This window comes from Phycodurus eques, chromosome 7, assembly GCF_024500275.1.
Source record: "Phycodurus eques isolate BA_2022a chromosome 7, UOR_Pequ_1.1, whole genome shotgun sequence".
NCBI classification, from domain to species: Eukaryota; Metazoa; Chordata; class Actinopteri; order Syngnathiformes; family Syngnathidae; genus Phycodurus; species Phycodurus eques.
The window spans coordinates 23,503,708-23,523,457 of NC_084531.1; the positions used below are offsets into that span (position 1 = coordinate 23,503,708).

At 40.9% G+C, this 19,750-nt stretch overlaps 3 protein-coding genes across 7 annotated transcripts in view; 1 reads left to right on the forward strand and 2 right to left on the reverse strand.

The window, feature by feature from the left end:
- Positions 1 to 9,778, reverse strand: part of fam168a (family with sequence similarity 168 member A) — a 31,761-nt gene extending 21,983 nt beyond the window's left edge. For all 4 annotated transcript variants that reach the window (XM_061681439.1, XM_061681438.1, XM_061681437.1 and 1 more), the window contains exon 1: positions 9,588 to 9,778. The gene's annotated coding sequence lies outside the window, so the exon portion shown is untranslated. The remainder of the gene's footprint in view (positions 1 to 9,587) is intronic.
- A 1,946-nt stretch (positions 9,779 to 11,724) lies between these two features.
- kbtbd3 (kelch repeat and BTB (POZ) domain containing 3) lies at positions 11,725 to 17,415 on the forward strand. Of its 2 annotated transcripts, XM_061681835.1 has the most exons (10): positions 11,725 to 11,926; positions 12,182 to 12,384; positions 12,491 to 12,656; positions 14,303 to 14,485; positions 14,738 to 14,911; positions 15,029 to 15,316; positions 16,154 to 16,396; positions 16,486 to 16,776; positions 16,874 to 17,023; positions 17,202 to 17,415. In XM_061681835.1, the coding sequence occupies exons 2-10, from the start codon at positions 12,182 to 12,184 to the stop codon at positions 17,322 to 17,324; spliced, it is 1,821 nt and encodes a 606-aa protein (XP_061537819.1). In that variant the 5' UTR covers positions 11,725 to 11,926; the 3' UTR covers positions 17,325 to 17,415. The 2 variants fall into 2 exon arrangements, with proteins under 2 accessions (XP_061537819.1, XP_061537820.1); XM_061681836.1 differs by lacking the exon at positions 14,303 to 14,485.
- Positions 17,416 to 18,012: 597 nt separating this feature from the next.
- LOC133405264 (sarcolipin) lies at positions 18,013 to 19,114 on the reverse strand. Its single transcript, XM_061682086.1, has 2 exons — positions 18,965 to 19,114; positions 18,013 to 18,798 (listed from the first exon to the last, which is right to left on the reverse strand). Exon 2 carries the CDS (start codon positions 18,668 to 18,670, stop codon positions 18,575 to 18,577), a length of 96 nt encoding a protein of 31 aa, XP_061538070.1. The 5' UTR covers positions 18,671 to 18,798; positions 18,965 to 19,114; the 3' UTR covers positions 18,013 to 18,574.
- Between the last annotated feature and the right edge of the window lie 636 nt (positions 19,115 to 19,750).

Consider the following 19,750-nt stretch of genomic DNA (forward strand, 5'->3'; position numbering starts at 1 on the left):
CGCTGTTTTTGAACTGTAAGCCATTCTACTCGCCGCGTGAGTTCGCATCATTCATCCTGGCTGGAGTCTACATTCTACCTCAAGCTAACACGAACGTTGCACTGCTAATGCTCGCCGAACAAGTAAACGAAATTGAAAAAAAACACCCGGACTCACCCTTCATTATTCTCAGGGACTTTAACAAAGCTAAACTCAACCACGAACTCCCTAAAAACTAAGCAGCACATCGACTGTATACCAGGGAAAATAACATTTTAGACCACATACCGTGCTATACCTCGTGCAGCCCTGGGCTCGTCTGATCACTGCTTAATTCACTTAATACCGACGTACAGGCAAGAACTTAAATGCACGAAACCTACAGTGAAAACAGTGGAAAAAGTGGACCAATGAAGCAAAGATGGAACTTCAAAGCTGTTTAGACTGCACAGACTGGAGTGTCTTTGAAAATTCAGCAGGCAGCCTGGATGAATATACGGACACTGTTACATCCTATATCAGTTTCTGTGAAGATCTGTGTGTACCAACAAAATCATTTCGCACATTCAACAACAACAAGCCGTGGTTCACTGCTAAACTTAAGCAGCTTCGCCAAGCTAAGGAGGACGCATATCAGAGCGGGGACAGGGCCCTGTATAATCGAGCTAGAAACCAGCTGACTAAAGAAATTAACATTGCAAAGAGGAACTATGCAGTAAAGTTGGAAAAACAGTTTAGCGCCAACAACTCTAAATCAGTCTGGCATGCATTCCAATGCTCTGCATCGTTTTGCACAATTGTCAAAAAAAAATAAAAAATGTACCGGCATTACCAGATAACTAGCAACCCTTTACTGCTCAGTGACTGGTTTTTTTTGTCAATGTCTTTCTGTCTCCAAAGTGTTCTCTGTCAATTGACTGTCTGTTGTCGTACTAGAGCGGCTCCAACTACCGGAGACAAATTCCTTGTGTGGTTTTGGACATACTTGGCAAATAAAGATGATTCTGATCAGAATTTTTGGGATCGATCACCGATCTGAGATATCTATCTAATATATATATATATATATATTTAGGTTTTGCCTGTATGTTGGTATTAAGTTAATTAAGCAGTGATCAGATGAGCCCAGAGCAGCATGGGGCAAGCACGGTTGACCAACGAACAAGCAGAACAACGGAGACGTAACCATCCTTGAAAATTCTCTGTATTGATGGGGATTTTCAAATTAAGTCTGTGTTGTGTATTAAGCATTAACTGCCATTAAGTTACAATGCGTTATTGGCAAGCAAGTAAATATCTATCTATATATATATATATATATATATATATATATATATATATATATATATATATATATATAAAAAAACCATCAAACGGTTTCGGTCCACTAATGTGGCAAAGAAGTCAGGGAATCTTAAGACTGCGCTAACAGTGCTAATCCAAGCAAAGATGGTGGCGCGTATGCTTGCAGTGGTGCATATAAGGTGTGTTCGGAAATACTATTTGATGCTCCAACGCTACTCTGCGAGTGTACATTCCAACCATGTTCTTGAGTTTCCGAATGGTGCGGAGTGAAGGATATTTACAAACGCACCCATAGACGTTCGTGAGTCTGTGTTAAATGCTGGGTAACAGTCACAATGCCCGTTTGTGTTGCTGTCAATGGGTTGTGATCTTAAATTTAAAAAAAAAAAACACATTTCCCACTACCTTTCGGTTTGTCGCATAGACATTTGTGCTTCGCATTTATTTGGCTCCCGGACAACATTGTACGGTAGGAAAAATAAGTTTGGTCACATTAGAGCGGCTCCAACTACCGGAGACAAATTCCTTGTGTGTTTTGGACATACTTGGCAAATAAAGATGATTCTGATTCTGATTTCCTTTAAAATCTATAGTGCTGAAACAAACCTCCAATGATATATATATATATGTTTGTGATTCCTAATTTGGTATTGAGAGATATGCGTCATACCTACTTGAGCAACCCGAGGATACACAATGCTAGCATGCAGCTCACCAGCCCCCATAAAAGGTCGTATGCATAAAAGTGGTAGATATACACGGACTGTTATAATTCCAACACCGTTTAACTGATGTGGATGATGTGATGACTCTACGCTCCCTACCCAACAAAATGGAGGAGCGTCATCTCCTCACAAAGACATTCAAACATTCCGCTGTCCCTGTGCTTCACGGAGACATGGCTTTGTGAATGCATCTCCGATGACACCGCAATGGTTCTGGGCTTCCAACTACACTGGGCAGACCGCGTCAAGGCGTTATCAGGGAAAACAAAAGGCGGCGGGATATGCTTTTATATCAACGAAAAATGGTGTACAGTTGTCAAGGGGCTCAACACACACTGCGAGTCATGTTTTTGAACTGCAAGTCATTCTACTCGCCACGTGAGTTCACCTTTTTCATACTCGCGGTGTCTACACTCCTCAAGCTAACACGAAAGCCCACTGCTAACGCTCGCTGAACAAGTAAATAAAATTGGGGAAAAAAGCACCCAAATTCACCCCTCATTATTCTTGGGGACGTTAACAAAGCTAAACTCAACCACAAACTCTAAAGACAAGCAGCACATCGACTGTCCTACCAGGGAAAACAACATTCTAGACCACTGCTATACTACGCTAAATGACGCATACCGTGCTTGCCCCCGTGCTGCTCTGGGCTCATCTGATCACTGCTTAATTCACTTAATACCAACATACAGACAAAACCTAAATGTACGAAGCCTACAGTGAAAACAGTGAAGAAGTGGAGCAATGACGCGAAGATAGAACTTCAAAGCTCTTTAGACTACACAGACTGGAGTGTCTTTGAAACTTCAATCGGCAACCTGGATGAATATACGGACACGGTTCCAACTTATGTCAGTTTCTGTGAAGGAGGTGTGTGTACCAACAAAGACATTTCACACGTTCCGTAACAACAAGCTGGGGTTCACTGCCAAACTTAAGCAACTTCGCCAGGCTAAAGGGGACGCCTATCGAAGTGGGGAAAGAGTCCTGTATAATTCCGCTAGAAACCAGCTGACGAAAGAAATTAAAATCAGAAAAATAAATTATGCCGTCAAGCTAGAAAAACAGTTTGCCACTAGCGACTAAATCAGTCTGTCATGGATTACAATCGCTAACCAATTACAAGCGATCATCCCCCCAAGCAGAGAACATAAAGGACTAGCTGACGACATGAACACCTACTGCAAATTTGAAAAGAACACTTGCACACCCAACCAGCCACACAAACGACCACCATCACACCTGTGACTACCCCTCCTGCGATGACCAGCCACGAACAGGATGTGAGACGCATCTTCAAACAACAAAAGATCAACAAAACAGTTGGCCCAGACATTGTGTCCCCATCCTGCCTCAAAGTCTGCCCGGACCAACACGGTCCAATCTTCACACAGATCAATAGATCTCTGGAACTGTGCGAGGTACCATCCTGTTTCAAATGCTCCACCATCATCCCAGTCCCCATGAAACCTGCAATCTTGGGACTGAATGACTACAGGCCTGTTGCCCTGACATCTGAAGTCCTTTGAACGCCTCCTTCTGGACCATCTCAAGAGCATCACAGGTCCCCTAAATCCTTCACCGTCTGGGGTTTGGTAATGCCACAAAAAAAAGGGACAAACTTCGACTGCAACGGACAATCAAAACTGCTGGAAAAAATTGTCGGTACCCCCCCCTAACTTGTACGCTGCCAGAACGAAAACAAGAGCCTGCAAAATTCTCTTGGACCTTCCATATCCTGGTCACCAACTCTTCGAGCGCCTTCCCTCAGGTAGGCGCTATCGAACAATGCAAACTAAAACTGGCAGACATTCCAACAGCTTCTTCCCTCTTGCCTTCCCTCTCCACCCTGCAGTACTTGCATATCTGTTGTTGACCAATACTGGCCACTCGTGTGCTTGAGAAGTATCTGCATCATTTCCACAATTGACACTTCCAGATTATTGCACTTCTATTCACTTTAAACTGCATACATTTGTTGAAGTCTCTTCGCCATTTGCACAATGGTCACTGTACCAGACTATTGTTCTATTAGTCATTGCAAACCGCTCTAAATTGCTAGAGGACTCTGTTTGTTTGTCAAAAAAAATTTAATTTTAAAAATGTATCGTCATTACCACATCAATTGTAACCTTTTATTGCTCAGTGACTATGTTTTTAAGTCTCAAAGGTGTACCTGTTGTCGTACTATTTAGGAGCTTTAGACCAGCGTTTTCCAACCTTTGTTGCGTCAAGGCACCTCACGGTAAACCACCAAACAAAAATATCATAAAACGTATAAAAATTGTTTAATTGAACACAAAGGAAAGATATATTTGCAGGAAGCCATGACTTCTGTTGTATGAATGGCACCAGGTGGATACACAGCTTTATTATAGCTTTTTGTCATCCCATGGAAGAGCATTGAAATGATTTTTCCTAAGAGTAAACGTGGACCGAACCGAACCCCGTGACCACAAAACTGAACCATGGATTTTGTGAACCGTTCCACCCCTAATATATGTGTGTGCGCGCACATACATCCATATACTACTCAACATATTAGTCCTTGTTCAGGGAACTGATAATGATATCAGCACTTGTCAATTATATAGTTAATATATCTAATTGAAACGAGGAAGGCGGCACGGTGGACGACTGGCTAGCACATCTGCCTCACAGTTCTGAGGACCCAGGTTCAAATCCGGCCTCGTCTGTGTGGAGTTTGGATGTTCTCCCCGTGCCTGAGTGGGTTTTCGCCGGGTGCTCCAGTTTTCTCCCACATCCCAAAAACATGTACGATAGGTTAATTGAAGACTCTAAATTGCACATAGGCGTGAATGTGAGTGTGAATGGTTGTTTGTTTATATGTGCCCTGTGCCCTTGCAGTATATTATGTAATAGGATAAAAAATAATTCTACATACTGTTCAATTGCACAACATAATCATGCCTCTATAATCGTAATCATTAAAAAAGTATGGCTTCAATATTTGTTATTTTAATGTTTTACATTTCTAATTCTGATTTGAACGTTGGTAAAAAAAAATAATAATAATTAAATAAAGTCTATTAAATCAGATTGTTCAGATACCAAATGTCAAAATCAAAACTCAGCACTCGGTTTTTCAAAACAAACAAAAACAAATAACATTGCTGATATATTTAATTGGATAGTTTATGCATTGACAATAGTTTCGATTTCAATTTTGTGAATATACAAATATATATAGAATAGAATATACAAATAGAGATGTCTTCTCTTGCATGCTATTTATATTATATATTTCCTATATCCACTTTTGCTACTGAAATTGTGAAAATTTCCCCATTGCGGGACTAATATAGGTTATCTTATATTACAAATATTTATTATTCATGATAATATACTTTTAACCTGACCCTGTTCTCAGAGGACGTCTCCCATAACGTATTAATTTGTTTCCAGTTCAGGGGTAGTCTTGTGAGGCCGTGAATTATTTTACATTTACAGTATATACCTCTTGACGTACATTGGCTTATTTTGTTGTTCAAACTTGGTTACCCTCTGCTGTAACGCGGTTCCAGCCAGACCTGTACGACAAGTGTACTGGATCACCCAAACACTTAGTTCAGTGTTTTGCAACTTCACGACACGATAGCTTAGCATCATGCTTTTCAGTCCCTCTGTGATCATGTCAATGATACAAAGAAGCATGGTAAGAAGTGTACCTTACTCGCTACCATGGAGGCGATGATTAGTGACATTCAATGTGTTGACACCGAACGGATGGGGGGGTCTGAAGTAATAAAATAGCGTAATCTGAAGCATCTTTTTTTTCCTCTCTCTTTTTGTCACAGTGGCTGGACCCAGCACTGTACTGGCCGGTAATTCCCCCGTCCCCCCACAATATACGGAACAATCGGGGTTTCGGACGTAACAATTCAAAAAAAAAAAAAAAAGACAGACGTTCTGTAACATTTGGCAGCTCTGGATTGGTATGGTCAAAACAGATTAACATAATTGCAAGGCTGTCACAAAACATACACTTGACCAGGGGAACAAGATGAGGAGCAATGTGAAAACTGACATCTGGGAGTGTAATGTTTCTCTAATTGACAATGAACAACTCATTGAGTGCTTGAACTACACAGAAATAAAGTGTCCTAAAACAGTCTGTTATGGGACTAGCCTCTTGGAACATTAAGAGACTCCAGCTTTCTATAGTCTTGACACTTTTACAGCCTCTTTGTACAGCCCACCATTCATACACATGAGGCTGCACTCAATGCCACCCGCCACCCCAAAAAAACAAAAACAGCATAATATGCCCCACCCTCTCCCTTTTCTGCCTCCTCCAGAATGAGGGGGTCACCCTAGATTGAACATAAAATTATACTAGCCTCTCAGACTTCAACAGATATTTGGGACAGCTCAGCATGAGCAGATTTTGAATTAAATGAAAATGATTCACATTTCCAACATACTAATCACATTGGCTTCTGCAATGCAGTCCTTGAACTTTACTCAACTGATTTACACAGTATGGCAGTGCTCTTATCTTTAAATTGCATTAGACAAATCTCAAATGACACTGTACTACAGCTTAATATTTGTATTATTTGTAGTAATGACCATTTAACAAAATTTCCTCAATCGACTTGAATTCCATTGTCTTGAACGTCCTTTTCTCCTGATTCGATGCCCGTGTCGTACAACCAATAGAGTCTAAATTTTTCAATTTTTTAAAATTCTTCAATCACTTGCCACAGTACTTAAAGGCCAAAAAGGTAATAGCTCCTCGTTCGCTAACTGGCAAACTCCAAGTTATCATTGTGCACGTCATCTCGTCCTCTCCGGAACATTTCTGACTTCTGCGTAACAGTGGAACACATGTCACCTGCCTGTAACAAAATACAGCCAAACCGGAACACTTCAAATTTCTGGAGATGGACAGATTTCTCATTAACAATCAGTATGTAAAAATGCTTTGCTCCGATTGGATCGCTGATATTTCTTCTTTAAATATGGAAAACAGATTTGCTCTGACTAGTCCTTGGTGATTACACGGCGTCTTCAAGCGTTAATAACGACATCACATTAGAATCCTTCAATGTCATACTATCATTTTGAAGCACAATTCAACAAGCATTGGATTGTTAGCCCACAAATAGGGAACGTAAGATGAAAGGGGACGTGGGTGTCGTCTCATCCTCGGGTCCAATTCACAAACCGCTTAGATGTCAAACCTAAACTATTTTATATACTAATTTTGACCTATGTTATGCATAAAACAGGGGAAGTTTTGGATTTTGATGGAAGGAGACCTTTAAGAAACTATTAACACACTACAGAAGCTGCGCCTCTGCTAACTTTGTGCACTCCATTTCGCCTCAATTGCTTTCTTAATCAAATTCTTAAGCTATAACAGTGCTAGCCATGTCGCCACCAAATAGTCACATGATGTACTGGTTGAAAAAGTGTTCTATTAACAGCTGACCGGGAGTTTACACAATCACATTAAACAGGTTATTCACACTTGTTTCCGTTAATTAGTCATGTTAATAATGTGTCGTTTTGCGTTATCAGCATTAAAAATATTGATGAGAATGATCTTGATCCCAACAGCTTTTCCCGCATACCAAACAATCTTTGAAGCTCGTCAAAACCTTTGGCTCATGATGCCATTAAGCAACACAAGTGGAACCGACGGACAACGACTGTGTTTGCTTTCCGCACAGATTTAATCTTTGTATTAGGCACAAACAGTAACAATGAAAGATTACTCTCACAGTAGCTAATAACATGCATCTCACTCAAATACTTTATACCTGCGATCATTTTGGTAATATTTTACCCTTTATAGTAGGCTTACTACTGTAACAAATTATGGGATTTGGACCTGAACAAATTAGCTTCAACCAAATAACCAAATACACGTCACATATAGAGCGAGAGACGCTTATTAGAGACGCTATTATCCAATTAACATCTAGATGATTAACACTTGTAGTCAAGAGACTTGCAGGCTTTCAATAAATCTTTTGTGTACAGGTATATTTGTGTCAATGTAATACAAATATCACTTCTGGAGAGGCTGGATTTTGGGTCCCATTATATCCCAAACTAGGGATTGATCAGGCAAATCCTGGTTGCCACTGTTGTACAGAAGCTTTGCTCCATATCTTTGCTTCGCATCAGCTGGCACAAACGTACATACTGCAAGAAATCGCCTCGAAAATGAGTTTTCTCAGCCAATGGATTGTGTTTTCTGCCAGTCAATTTCATGCACGTGCAGAATTATAACACACTTTACTTCCGTGAGCACTCCAATAATCTATAATTATTGAAAAAATATATATACTTCAGTACAAATTAACTTTCAAAATATAGTGCATTTCATTGTTTGTAGCATTTGACCCGCCTGGTATGTTGCGGGTTACAGTGACCATTTTATAAATTAAAAATTTTGTTTCAAAGTTTCTTTGAAGAGTAACCAACGTAATCTGTTACTTGGCTACGGCTGCGTAACCTTGAGTTGTATAAGGCACTTAAAAGTATGTCATGTTATAAAATATTGTTATTGCATTATCCACTTTTCGACAAAATAATCGTGTTCTGGATCATTTTCTACGACAGCGTACCTTTAATCAAGGCCAAATTGAAAACGTAAATGGATGATAAAAAGATTTTAAATAGCAGCCCATAATGCACCAAAACATCTCACATCAGGATTTAGTTGTATCATTAACTGGACCATTAGAGGAAATACGATACCATTGTGATGGTTCTGTGTGTAAACATTAGGTTACCCTTTAAAACAACAGAAGAGCAACAAATCAAATACTGTCTACAGTATTTCTCATCACAATGGCCGAAGCTTTTATTATTACATGCCCATCGCGGGTTAATGTTTTTATATCTATCTCAACGTAGCACGCACTGGCAGTGCGTCACATTCCAAAGATAGCAAGCAACGCCAAAACAACCATTGTTGGACAAAAATGGTCACACTCAAACAAGCTCAATACACCATTTTGAATAGCAACTTAAGAGATGCCATCTTGCCAATTATCACCACGTTAGCAATATTGTCTAAATGTGCACACATGGCTATATTATTCCATTCCGTGGTAGACCATGCAGAAATCTGGTCTCCTAATAACGTAGGACGAATGTTAGCTTAGCTCGCATGCTACAAACTGCAAAGTAAACCGCCGAAGAATCCCGGCTGCATCTTTGCTTAGGCACGCGCGGTTCAAATTGCTAATCAGCGAGTTAGCTGGAGAAAGATTAGCAGATGACTAATAAAAGAGGTGGAAATGGGGTGGGGGTGCAACCGCAGTGGGCCACGCCGGACCACACCAGAACAACAACACATTTTGAACGCCCCGTCGACAAACTTGTCCCACCCAAAGCCACAGCGATATCCCAACTACGTTCCCTTTCCATTCTGCTATTTCAGCTAGCCTGCTTAGCCTAGCAGCCCGCTAGCTCCCAAACCAACGCAGAGGACAATTGGGACCATACGAGGAAAAGAAAGAGCCGCACAACAAACAACACGGACTGTGGGTGTTCTACCCACCCCCCACACGAGGCCACGACGACGACACTTACCAACGTCACTCGGTCGAAGAAAACAAGTGTTGTTGTTTTTTCCTCCCGTGCGTGCTGTGGATTAGTGTAATCGTCTTTTTCTCGCGTGGACTTCTGCCGTGGGCTCGGTGCGGACTAGCTGAGCTTGAGCTGTGTTTGAGTGGGCCCAAGTGGCGCTGCTTACAGTCAGACGCTGCAGACGAGTGGGGGATGGGGGATGCACTACCGGGTGGGAGGGAGGGAGCGATGGTGAGATGTATTGATGCAAGAGGGACGGTAAACGATCACTGTTTAAAAAAAAACAAAACAAAAACACAAATGGCTTATAATAAAGGATAAGATATGGGGGTGGGGGGGTGGGGGCACACCTTTTAATTAAACCCCGAGTGACTGGTCGCATTGGATCAATAACTTTTAAAGGTCAGTTAATATCGACTGATGTTTTCCGAATACAGTACAGTACTTAAGTAAGTCTAATGAAGGTTGCGTCAGGCCCACTGTTTAGGAGTGTGTTGATGATTGGTTTGTGCGTTTAATTAAGTAAAGTGAGCATTTAACTGGCGATGTCGAAGAAGCTAAATAATAAGATATTGCAATTTCTTCATTCAATAATACATTGTTGTTGTCATTAGTGTTTGCATATAGCGTTATCAGCTCCACGCGGTGTTTTTAAACTGACAGTGCACACAGCTGCAAGTTAACGTTCCCTTGTTCAGATTGCGTGGATTTGAATGTTGAAAACCACACGTTGGGTTTCACGGTAAGACAGCGACACCAAGCGGCGATAAATGACATTGCGTCATGTCGAGTTTCTCAATCATCCAGGTCACGATAATCTGCGAAAATCGAAACTCATTTAGTCCGAAAGGCCTCTTTAAAATCCACATTTTCCAATTTTTACGGGTTGTTGCCAAAGGTAGGCCATTTTTGGGAAACCACTATTTATTTTAGGGGGGCTGTAGATCTCTTTTATGGGGGCTAAAACAATAAAGCTATAAACTAGTGATCGCGCGATGAATTTTCAAGAGGCAACACTTCAGTCATTGGTTCGTTTCTTGATATGCGTCATGTGCACACGACACCACCTGCTGGCCATGTGTATAATCACATGCAGCCGTATTTTAACCACGTCTAATGCGTTGCATTTTTGCATCCATTTGGCTCTTGTGAATGATTATGTATTACAAAACAATGTTTGACCATGTAATTTCCCGACATAAAGTGTATCATAAATTATTTTTGAACATACTCTGTGAGCGTAAAATGTGCATCATTACTGATATGACAGGTTGTATAATGTTTTTCTGTCACTTTTGGAAAAATGGCATGATCTTAATGAGGTAGAGGTCTTTGAAAGTGCTTATTCAGAAATAACAATTTATCAACACTTTTTTTGTTTGAAGTGATTCATTCAAGAGCAAGTTTATGTACAGTAAATTGGGGTACAGTAATTTTTCCTCTCCCAGTGAGCTTTAATCCGACCCTACTTTCTTGGAATACAATAAACACCTCACCTTTGAATAAATCAAGAAACTCCATGGAAAAAAACAACAACAAAAACACATTTGGAATGGAGCCTGCATGAGGGGTTATATTGTTGTTAAACCTCATGGCAAAATCTGAAGCGCTTGCTGTGTCACGTTTTACGGCCGGGCCGTCATCACTTCCGGCCCCTCTCTAAATTAAGCAGGCCTCGATATGTGCCTTGTGGAAATGCCCCCTTCATTACTCGACACACGCGTCGAAGACTCGGCACATCTTGTAACATAACTACTATAAACACTTACTAAAATTTTTGATTTATGTTATTTTTTTTAATAGGGGGGGGGGGGTTGAGAAGTTTATAGGGGGGCCTCACCCTAAACTAGGCCTAGTGACGCACCTGGTTGGTTAGTGCTTTTCGTGTGGGCGGGGTTGGTAAAAGTTGAAAAACTTTGAAATGTTGCTAAATGTAGCAAACAAGTGATTTACTGGCAACAATGCCTCCTATTTATGGCACTGGGTGTGTCCCCAGAGGGGTGGTCACATTTCTGCGGTTGCATAACGACCAAACTCCAAAACGAACTCCACACTGAGAAATCCACCGGCAGGACTTCCGGTGTTTTTTTGTTTTGTTATTATAAAGCAACGAATTAGAACTACATTTCCCATCAGTCGTTGTGCTTACTTCCGCCCCAAACAAAAACGATACATGTCCACTTTAAACTCGCTAGACCTCCCGTTAATATAATAGTTATATAATAATAGCAATGACGTTAGCGTATGGTATTGCGTAGTGATAAGTCACTGTATTTCAAAATTCTCGTGGGATTTCACGCTTCCGGGAAGTACAAGACAGCGCTATCCATGGTGCTGCTACCGTGAGTCGAATTTGTGCTTCCTGTGCCAGGGCAAACGTTTGACAGCGACGTTATTTAAAATACGTTCCTTTGTTGAGTTACTGTACCAATATGTTCCCACAGTATAAATATTTCCATAAGCCTAATGTAGCTCATAATATTAGTGTACTAAGGTCCTGCAACTGAAAACTCAATTACTAGGTCAATAATGTACAGCATAAGCATATTTATATGCTATCTCTGTCTTTCCTCTTTTTTTTGTTTCATGCAATCAAGATGGCTGAGCTGAAAGAGCCATCTAGCGTGATCCGGGAGCACCATACGCTGCTGCAGGTGTCCAACTCACATGGACTTCAGTTGCTGGGTGTGCTCAGATCTTTTCGGGAGCAAGGCCTGCTTTTTGACTTCACCATCAAAGTCCAGGAACGCAGTTTTCCCTGCCATCGGTGTGTTCTGGCAGCATGCAGTGATTTCTTCAGGTGCGTCACTTTCTCCCTGTACATTTTGCATACAAATATAATGTATAATGGGGGACTATCTGTTTTGCAACCTTGTTTTTTTTTTATTTAATTAAAAAATTTTTAGGGCCATGTTTGAGGCGGCTATGCGGGAACGTGATGATGGTTCAGTAACACTGTGTAACCAGTTTCCGGCTGTGGTGGAGTCCTTCCTGGATTTTGCCTACTCTGGCGAGATTCTTATCACGGAAGAAAACGTAGACTCACTGTTTCAGCTTGCCTCCTTTTTGCAGGTAGAAACACATGTCTCTGCAGACCTGTAGCATGTATTCCACTTTTTTTCCCGTAGCTCTGTGGAAAAAGTGGACAATGCAATAACAATATTTGATAACATGACATACTTTTAAGTGCCTTATACAACCCACGGTTACGTAGCCGTAGCCAAGTAACAGATTACAAATAAATGGTTTGGAGCTGCACTACATGTCTCAGTGCCCCAGGATCTGCAAAGACTCTTCATTGCAATTCAAAACACTTGAATAAAGAGTACCAGTACATTTTTAAATCTGTCCTTTTTTAACCCTCTTGTTACATCAGGAACAGTACTAATGTTAGTGGGTCAGTTTGACAGGGGGCATGTATCATAATCCAGAACTGTCAGAAATAAAATACAAAATGTCACTGTTAACACGACTTGGAAATATGTGACATCAACTGTTTTCATTGTATATGTTGGTTACAACAAAACCTTTAAATTATAAAATGGTCACTGTAACCCGCAACATAACAGGAGGGTCAAATGCTACAAACAATGAAATGCACTATATTTTGATTATATCAAAGTGACTGCAAGGGAATTTCCCTCCCTTGATCGACAATATAATGAAGACTTAAAGGATCTGATGAATTCATCTTTTTTGTAATTTACTTTATCTTTCAAAGTATAATTTCTGTTTGAATGTTCTGAATTCCTGTTCTGATGCCAGTATTGTATTGTTTCATATAATACTGCACGGAGGGGTTGCAAAACAGTGGAGGTCTGCATGGATGTAGATTATAGCTGGCATTATGTTCTTTAGACTGCAATTTATTTGAGACTGCATCAACAGCACTTCAGCAGGTTACATCAATTGCCTCAAGACTTACTTATCCATCCATCCATTTTCACTACCCCTTATCCTCACTAGGGTTGCGGGCATGCTGGAGCCTATCCCAGCTAACTCTGGCCGAGAGGCGGGGTGCACCCTGAACTGGTCGCCAGACAATTGTTTTTGGGATGTGGGAGGAAACCGGAGTACTCGGACAAAACCCACGCAGGCACCGGGAGAACATGCAAACTCCACAAAGGCGAGGCCGGATTTTAAACCGGATCCTCAGAACTGTGAGGCCGATGTGCTAACCATACGGCCACCGTGCTGATTAATGAACAATCAATTCCAAATAATAATTTTACTTAATTCTTAACAATCAATTGATTGATTATTATGCTCATGCCTTGTCAACGCTGTGAAAAAGAAAGCTGCACTTTTAATTGAACATGATTGTCAAATACATTTTACTGAGGGCAGCACGGCGACCCTAGTGGTTAGCTTGTCTGCCTCACAGTTCTGCGGTTTGGACTTTAAATCTTGGCAGTGGTCCCTGTTCTCCCAATGCTTGGGTGGGTTTTAGTCCCACATTCCAAAAACATGCATGGTAGGATCACATAAGTCCTTATGTGATCCTTCCTAAATTGTCCTTATGTGTGAATGTGAGTGTGAATGGTTGTTTGCCAATACGTGGCCTGCGATTTTCAGGCAACCAGTCCAGGGTGTACCCCACCTCTTGCCCAAAGTCAGCTGGGATTAGCTCCAGATCATGACCTTAATGAGGACAATCACTAAAGAAAATGAATGGATATCTTATTTAATTTTCTAACTTGGTGGTGTTGTGTCCTCAGGTGCCAGTTCTGTCCAAAGCCTGCAGTGACTTCTTGTTAGAAACGATAGATCTTGGTAACTGCCTGTCACTTTTTGCCCTTGCTGAGGCATATGGTTCAGCTTCCCTCCTGCAAAGTGCCACGGACTTTGTGGTTCAAAACTTCCAAGACCTTTCCAACACCCAAGACTTCCTGGACATGCAGGTCTGAAGATGCCCTCAACTTACTTTAACCCAGACGTTTCTAACACACAAAACATGAGCTCTAATAATAACCCAATACTAATTTTACTCCAACACTATCCTTACCCTTATTCTCAACCTTAACTTAAACCCTAGCACTAACTCCCAAACCTACCCTGAATCTATTTATTTTCAATGATTTGCAGAGAATGCACTCACAAGTAACTAATTACCTTTACATGGCAGCTTCTAAATACAGTTCAATTCATTGTAGGTGAATGTGTTGGAGGAATGCCTCAGGTCAGATGCCCTCTGTGTGCCCAGTGAGGAGGCTGCGGTCATGTCACTTCTAAGGTGGATCCGCCAAGATATTCCTGGACGACAGAAGCTGCTTCCCAAATTGTTATCTCTAACGAGACTTCACCATCTACCTCCGCATGCGCTTCAGGTATGCACACATACAAGGTCAGGTGCATAATTTTATTTTATTTTTTACTCTTGTACTTCATTGCTGGCAAGGATATATTTATCAATTCACCTTGTCATTTCATTTCTTGTCTTCAAGACTCTTCATGAGTCAGATCTGATGAGCAACAATAATTCCTGTATGGCTCTGATCTCAGTGGCTAAGAGCAGACAGAGTCAGCACAGTGGTCTGTTCACTGATGCCAGGCCTGCCACCACACAGAGCTACATTTATATCCACAAGACGGAGGAGAACGGAGTGGTCCACCACTCTTTCTGCTACTGTCTGGAAACAGACCAGTGGAAAGAGCTTGAAATGGGCCAGGGGCAGGGAATGAGCACGGTGCCAGACCCACCAGGCTCCCATCTGACTGGCTATGCTGAGAAGGTATGTGAATATATGTGAATGTACTGTATACACACTACCACAACTCATATATACACAATCTAATGAAATCCAGTAGAAGGGCTGCAGCACATTAAAAAAAAAGAATTATAGTTACAATTTCTCTTCCTTTGACAATGTCATAAATTGTACAGATAACACATGATGCATAATCAAACTTCACAACTGAAAGCAGGCTCTTTTTTACCTGGTAATTTCACACTCACCAACTCCATGGTAATTTTTTTGCATGGCAGAGTTCATGGTGCTCAGTCATATCTCTCAGATAGGCCAACAAAATGGCATACAAAAAAAGTGAATAAAAGAAATTGTGGATCTCCCAACAATGACTTTCTAATAAATACAATTCACCACAGTTGTGTCTGGTCAGCCACCTGTATGTCAGGTTTGGACAAAGCTGGTCCATTGTTGACCATGAATTTGTGAAAAAAAAAATCCTGTATCTGCATCTGTATCAGGCTCTTGACCAAAATCTTTGTAGGTTGTCACAAAGTGTTATGAAGTTGTGGGGCTAGAGTTTGATGCGCTGTTCTATTTTGCTATTAAAGATCCACATCATTATGGGTTCTTCACAGGAACATGTGCCACCCCACAACAAACTAATTGAAATTGATTCTGTAGTTTTTGCGTAATCTTGCTAAATAACCAACATTTGTAGTTCTGTGCTTGGCAGAGGTAATGATGCTCATACTTGATTGACTCGATCAGTACAGCTCTTGTATTGGCCCTCATTAGACTATTATCCCGATTGACCTAATATAGTGGCATGTGAAAGTAAATCTTACGTTTTCCCTTTCTCTTCCCTCTATTGCACACAAGATGTTTGTCACTGGTGGTTGCCGTGGAAACTGTTGCCGGGCAGTACGCATCCACGTGGCAGAGCCTTTCCATGATGCTACCGATGAGGTTTGGTGCTTCTCCCCTGTAACAAGAACATGCACACCAGCTCCAGCGATGCTGAAACCCCGAACCATGCATACAGCAGTGGTCTGTCTGGAGCGAGTGTATGTCATTGGGGGACGGACAGAGGGATCAAGAGGGGCTTCTCCCAGTCTACTCGAGGTGATTTTACTTATTTTTTGTACGAGTGTGTCCAACTATGGGATCCAGTGTCAGAACATCGTTGACAGTACGACACGTTATATGTTTAGGTGGAGTATTACGACCCACTGGTAAAGAGCTGGTTCTCAGTCAGTCCTCTGCCCACTGCAATCTTCTATCCTGAGGCCAGTGTTTGTGGCAGTATTATCTACACACTGGGATCAGAGATGGAGATAACAGACTCCTTTAACCCCTCACTGGACTGTTTCTTCAGCTATGATGCGCAACAGGACCAGTGGTGCCGCCTGGTGGTAGAGTTTTGCCAGTTTTTCCATGCAACACTGGTCAAGGCTATGTCCGTTAATGAAACACTGCACCTCTGTGACCTGTCCACTTACAAGGTGGGCTTTATGAACACTAAGAAAATAGACAGATTAAGCAAACAATGATTGTGTTTAATTATGCTTGTATCTTTGACGCGTGTTTTTCATCCTGCAGGTGTACAGTTTCTGCCCACAGACGTGTGTGTGGAAAGGGGAGGGGTCATTTGAGTGTGCAGGGTTCAATGCTGGAGCAGTTGGTATCAGAGATAAAATTTACATTTTAGGTGGAGACTATTCCCCTGATGAGATTACAGATGAAGTCCAGGTAAAATTCCGTAATTTTTCATTTTCCCTTTATATTGACCAAGTTAACCTCTGGTCATGTTATAACAAAGGTGCGAGATAGAGTTTGGGGACCTTGCACATTTGTCTGTTTTGGGACAGATTGTATCAATAGACGATGAGTGGATAGTTTTGCATATTTACTTTGTTGTTCTTCATAGGTGTACCACAGTGACAGGAGTCAATGGGAGGAAGTGGCACCTATGCCCAGAGCCCTGACTGAATTCCACTGCCAGGTCATCAGTTTTAACAAGCACACAAACCCATGGAGTGACATAGAATGATGCACACAGGCTGTAAGCGGACTGTATAACCTTGTAAAAAGCATGTTTTTCATTCATTATGTAAGTTAAAAATTGTTGATTAAAACCTCTCACTAACACCACACCAAAGATCATCTTCCCATTTTACCATGCTCCTGAGATGTTGTCTATTTTTTAAATTTAAAAATCAAATCCATTTATCATATACAAATATCATAAACCTGAGATTAGATGTGGTCCCTCCCATGGAGAAGCAACATTAAGCAGAAGCCTGTATTTGAAATCCCATACTTCCTGAATATTATGTGTATCATATATTGTACATGTTTCATAATTTCATCCATTCATTTTCTATACCACTTATCTTTTTTTGGGTCGCCAGTGATTTGGAAAAAATCCTCGCAAGCACGTTGAGAACTTGCAAACTCCACACAGGTAGGCCAGAGCCCAGATTTGAACCCCCAACCTCAGAAGTGTGAGGCGAATGTGATAATCACTCGGCAACCATAGAAAAACTCACTGTATATAAATAATTCCGAACCAAATTTAAAATGTAAAAGATGTTGCCATGAGACTAGATTTACACAGGTAGAATAAATCTTTAACATTTTATTCAGTGTTCCCTTCGACTGCTCTGGGAAAGTTTCTTCCAAATGCAATTTTGCACATTCAAGCTACAAAATAATAGTAGATCGACCTCCTTTTTTTATGTGTAGCTTTATTTTTTCAAGTGTCACAGACCCTTAAATTAATACATTTGTGTGGGGAAAAAATAGAAAGACGAAACCAAAAAGTGAATTTATTCTGCAAGAATTCAGCATTACCTTAACTTTTGATATATCATTTTTTTTTTTAATAAAGCTGACACTCAAATCACTTCGAAGCAGAATGCTATATCATACAGACTGAGACATAACAGCATGTGTGAGTTAAAAAATGCCAACTGGTTATTGATGACATTATATTCTTTGAAAACAGGCACTGGACGTATTTGCACATTTTCGTTGACCATCCTTCCTGTTCCGGGAATCAATTTTTTTGGTTTTCAATTCCTGAGCAATGCCTTGTGCAAAAGTAACTCTGAAGGCACCTTACAATCCCAGAACAGTTTACCTTTAATATGGTAACTGCATCAAAATCACAGCGTTCCCATAGATGTAAACACTACATCTGAAATTTGATCTAAAATAGCAGCAGAAACCATGCAGACTCCATACAATGCCTCCCATCTCCTCTGACAGGAGATGGGAGAAATATTTATGTCCCACATGTTAGTCCTGATATGTTTTTACCAGCAGCCACATCAAGAGAACGGTGATTAAGACGATCATGAAGTTGAGGAAGAGTTCCTGCACCGAGCGATCCATGGCAGCAACAGGCTGGAAAGGAGACAAAGGCAAGGAGACAACGGCTGCTGAAGGAAATACACAGCAAGGGGAAGGAAGATTTTGAAGTGAAGAAGTGTTCAGAGACGTTTTGCTGTCCAATCCCACACCTGGCAAAAGCAAAGAAGCAAAGATGCATAGAAAGTATAAGCAAACTGCATGATAGATAGACCATAGATCATGGTCACCAGTCAACACAACAAATCCAGATATAATTTACTCAACCTAAAGAGAAACAAATTATATTTTCAGTTTGCATTGCTTTTGGCCTATTACCTTTTGCCCCCCTCTGATATCACCATAAACAGGATGTCATGTGCTCCAGTAGGGCATTTGTTTGATCGCCCAAAAAATGCAGCTTGACTTCAGTCTGAAAAAGGCTGTCAGGTCACTTTAGTTTTCTTCTCTGTGTGTCTATCTCCAGCTTTCTGCCCTCATTGAGGGCAGGGCCTGCCTCTAAAGTAGTCAACCAATGTGGACCGCCCAAAGTTCACATGCAAACATAATGATGTCATACACACTTTTTTTAGTGAACAACCCATCCAGTGTGTTATTTTCCACGATCTGGTCCACTGGAGTCTCTTCTACACATAACCATAGAAAGCCTCTCTCTGTCTGGGTTATTTATAACACATTATTGCAGATACGAGATGGATTACAATTGCTCCAAATACAATGCATGCGTCGTCTCATGGATAGAGGAATGTGTAACAGTATCGGGGGTGAAGCTATGCACAAGATGAATAATGCAATCAGCTTTTCATAAGGTAACATTGGAGGCTTGTAAATTCAAGTCCAACTAAAGCTACAATTCATCATGTTGACATGTCCTGTCTGGCCACCACAACAAACATCTACTCCACAGTGTTGTGGTTGATATTAAGTAAGATAATTTTTTAGTATGGAGGAAACCAAAATAATTCAGGCCTCCAAATTGTTTTTATTTTTTATTATTATTTTCTGCTCTGTTCAGACTGTCTTCTCGATTTATTTTGCCTTTAACATGTACAGTAGGTGATTGTTACCTACATATGTTTAAAACACTTTTATTTTTCACAAACC

What these genes read in the sequence shown, in the direction of transcription:
- kbtbd3 (XM_061681835.1), top strand. Translation starts at nt 12,182, where the DNA reads ATGGCTGAGCTGAAAGAGCCATCTAGCGTGATCCGGGAGCACCATACG. An exon ending in GTGACCTGTCCACTTACAAG is followed by an intron (nt 16,777 to 16,873) that starts GTGGGCTTTATG and finishes TTCATCCTGCAG; the next exon opens with GTGTACAGTTTCTGCCCACA. An exon ending in AGATTACAGATGAAGTCCAG is followed by an intron (nt 17,024 to 17,201) that starts GTAAAATTCCGT and finishes TGTTCTTCATAG; the next exon opens with GTGTACCACAGTGACAGGAG.
- LOC133405264 (XM_061682086.1), bottom strand. Translation starts at nt 18,670, where the DNA reads ATGGATCGCTCGGTGCAGGAACTCTTCCTCAACTTCATGATCGTCTTA.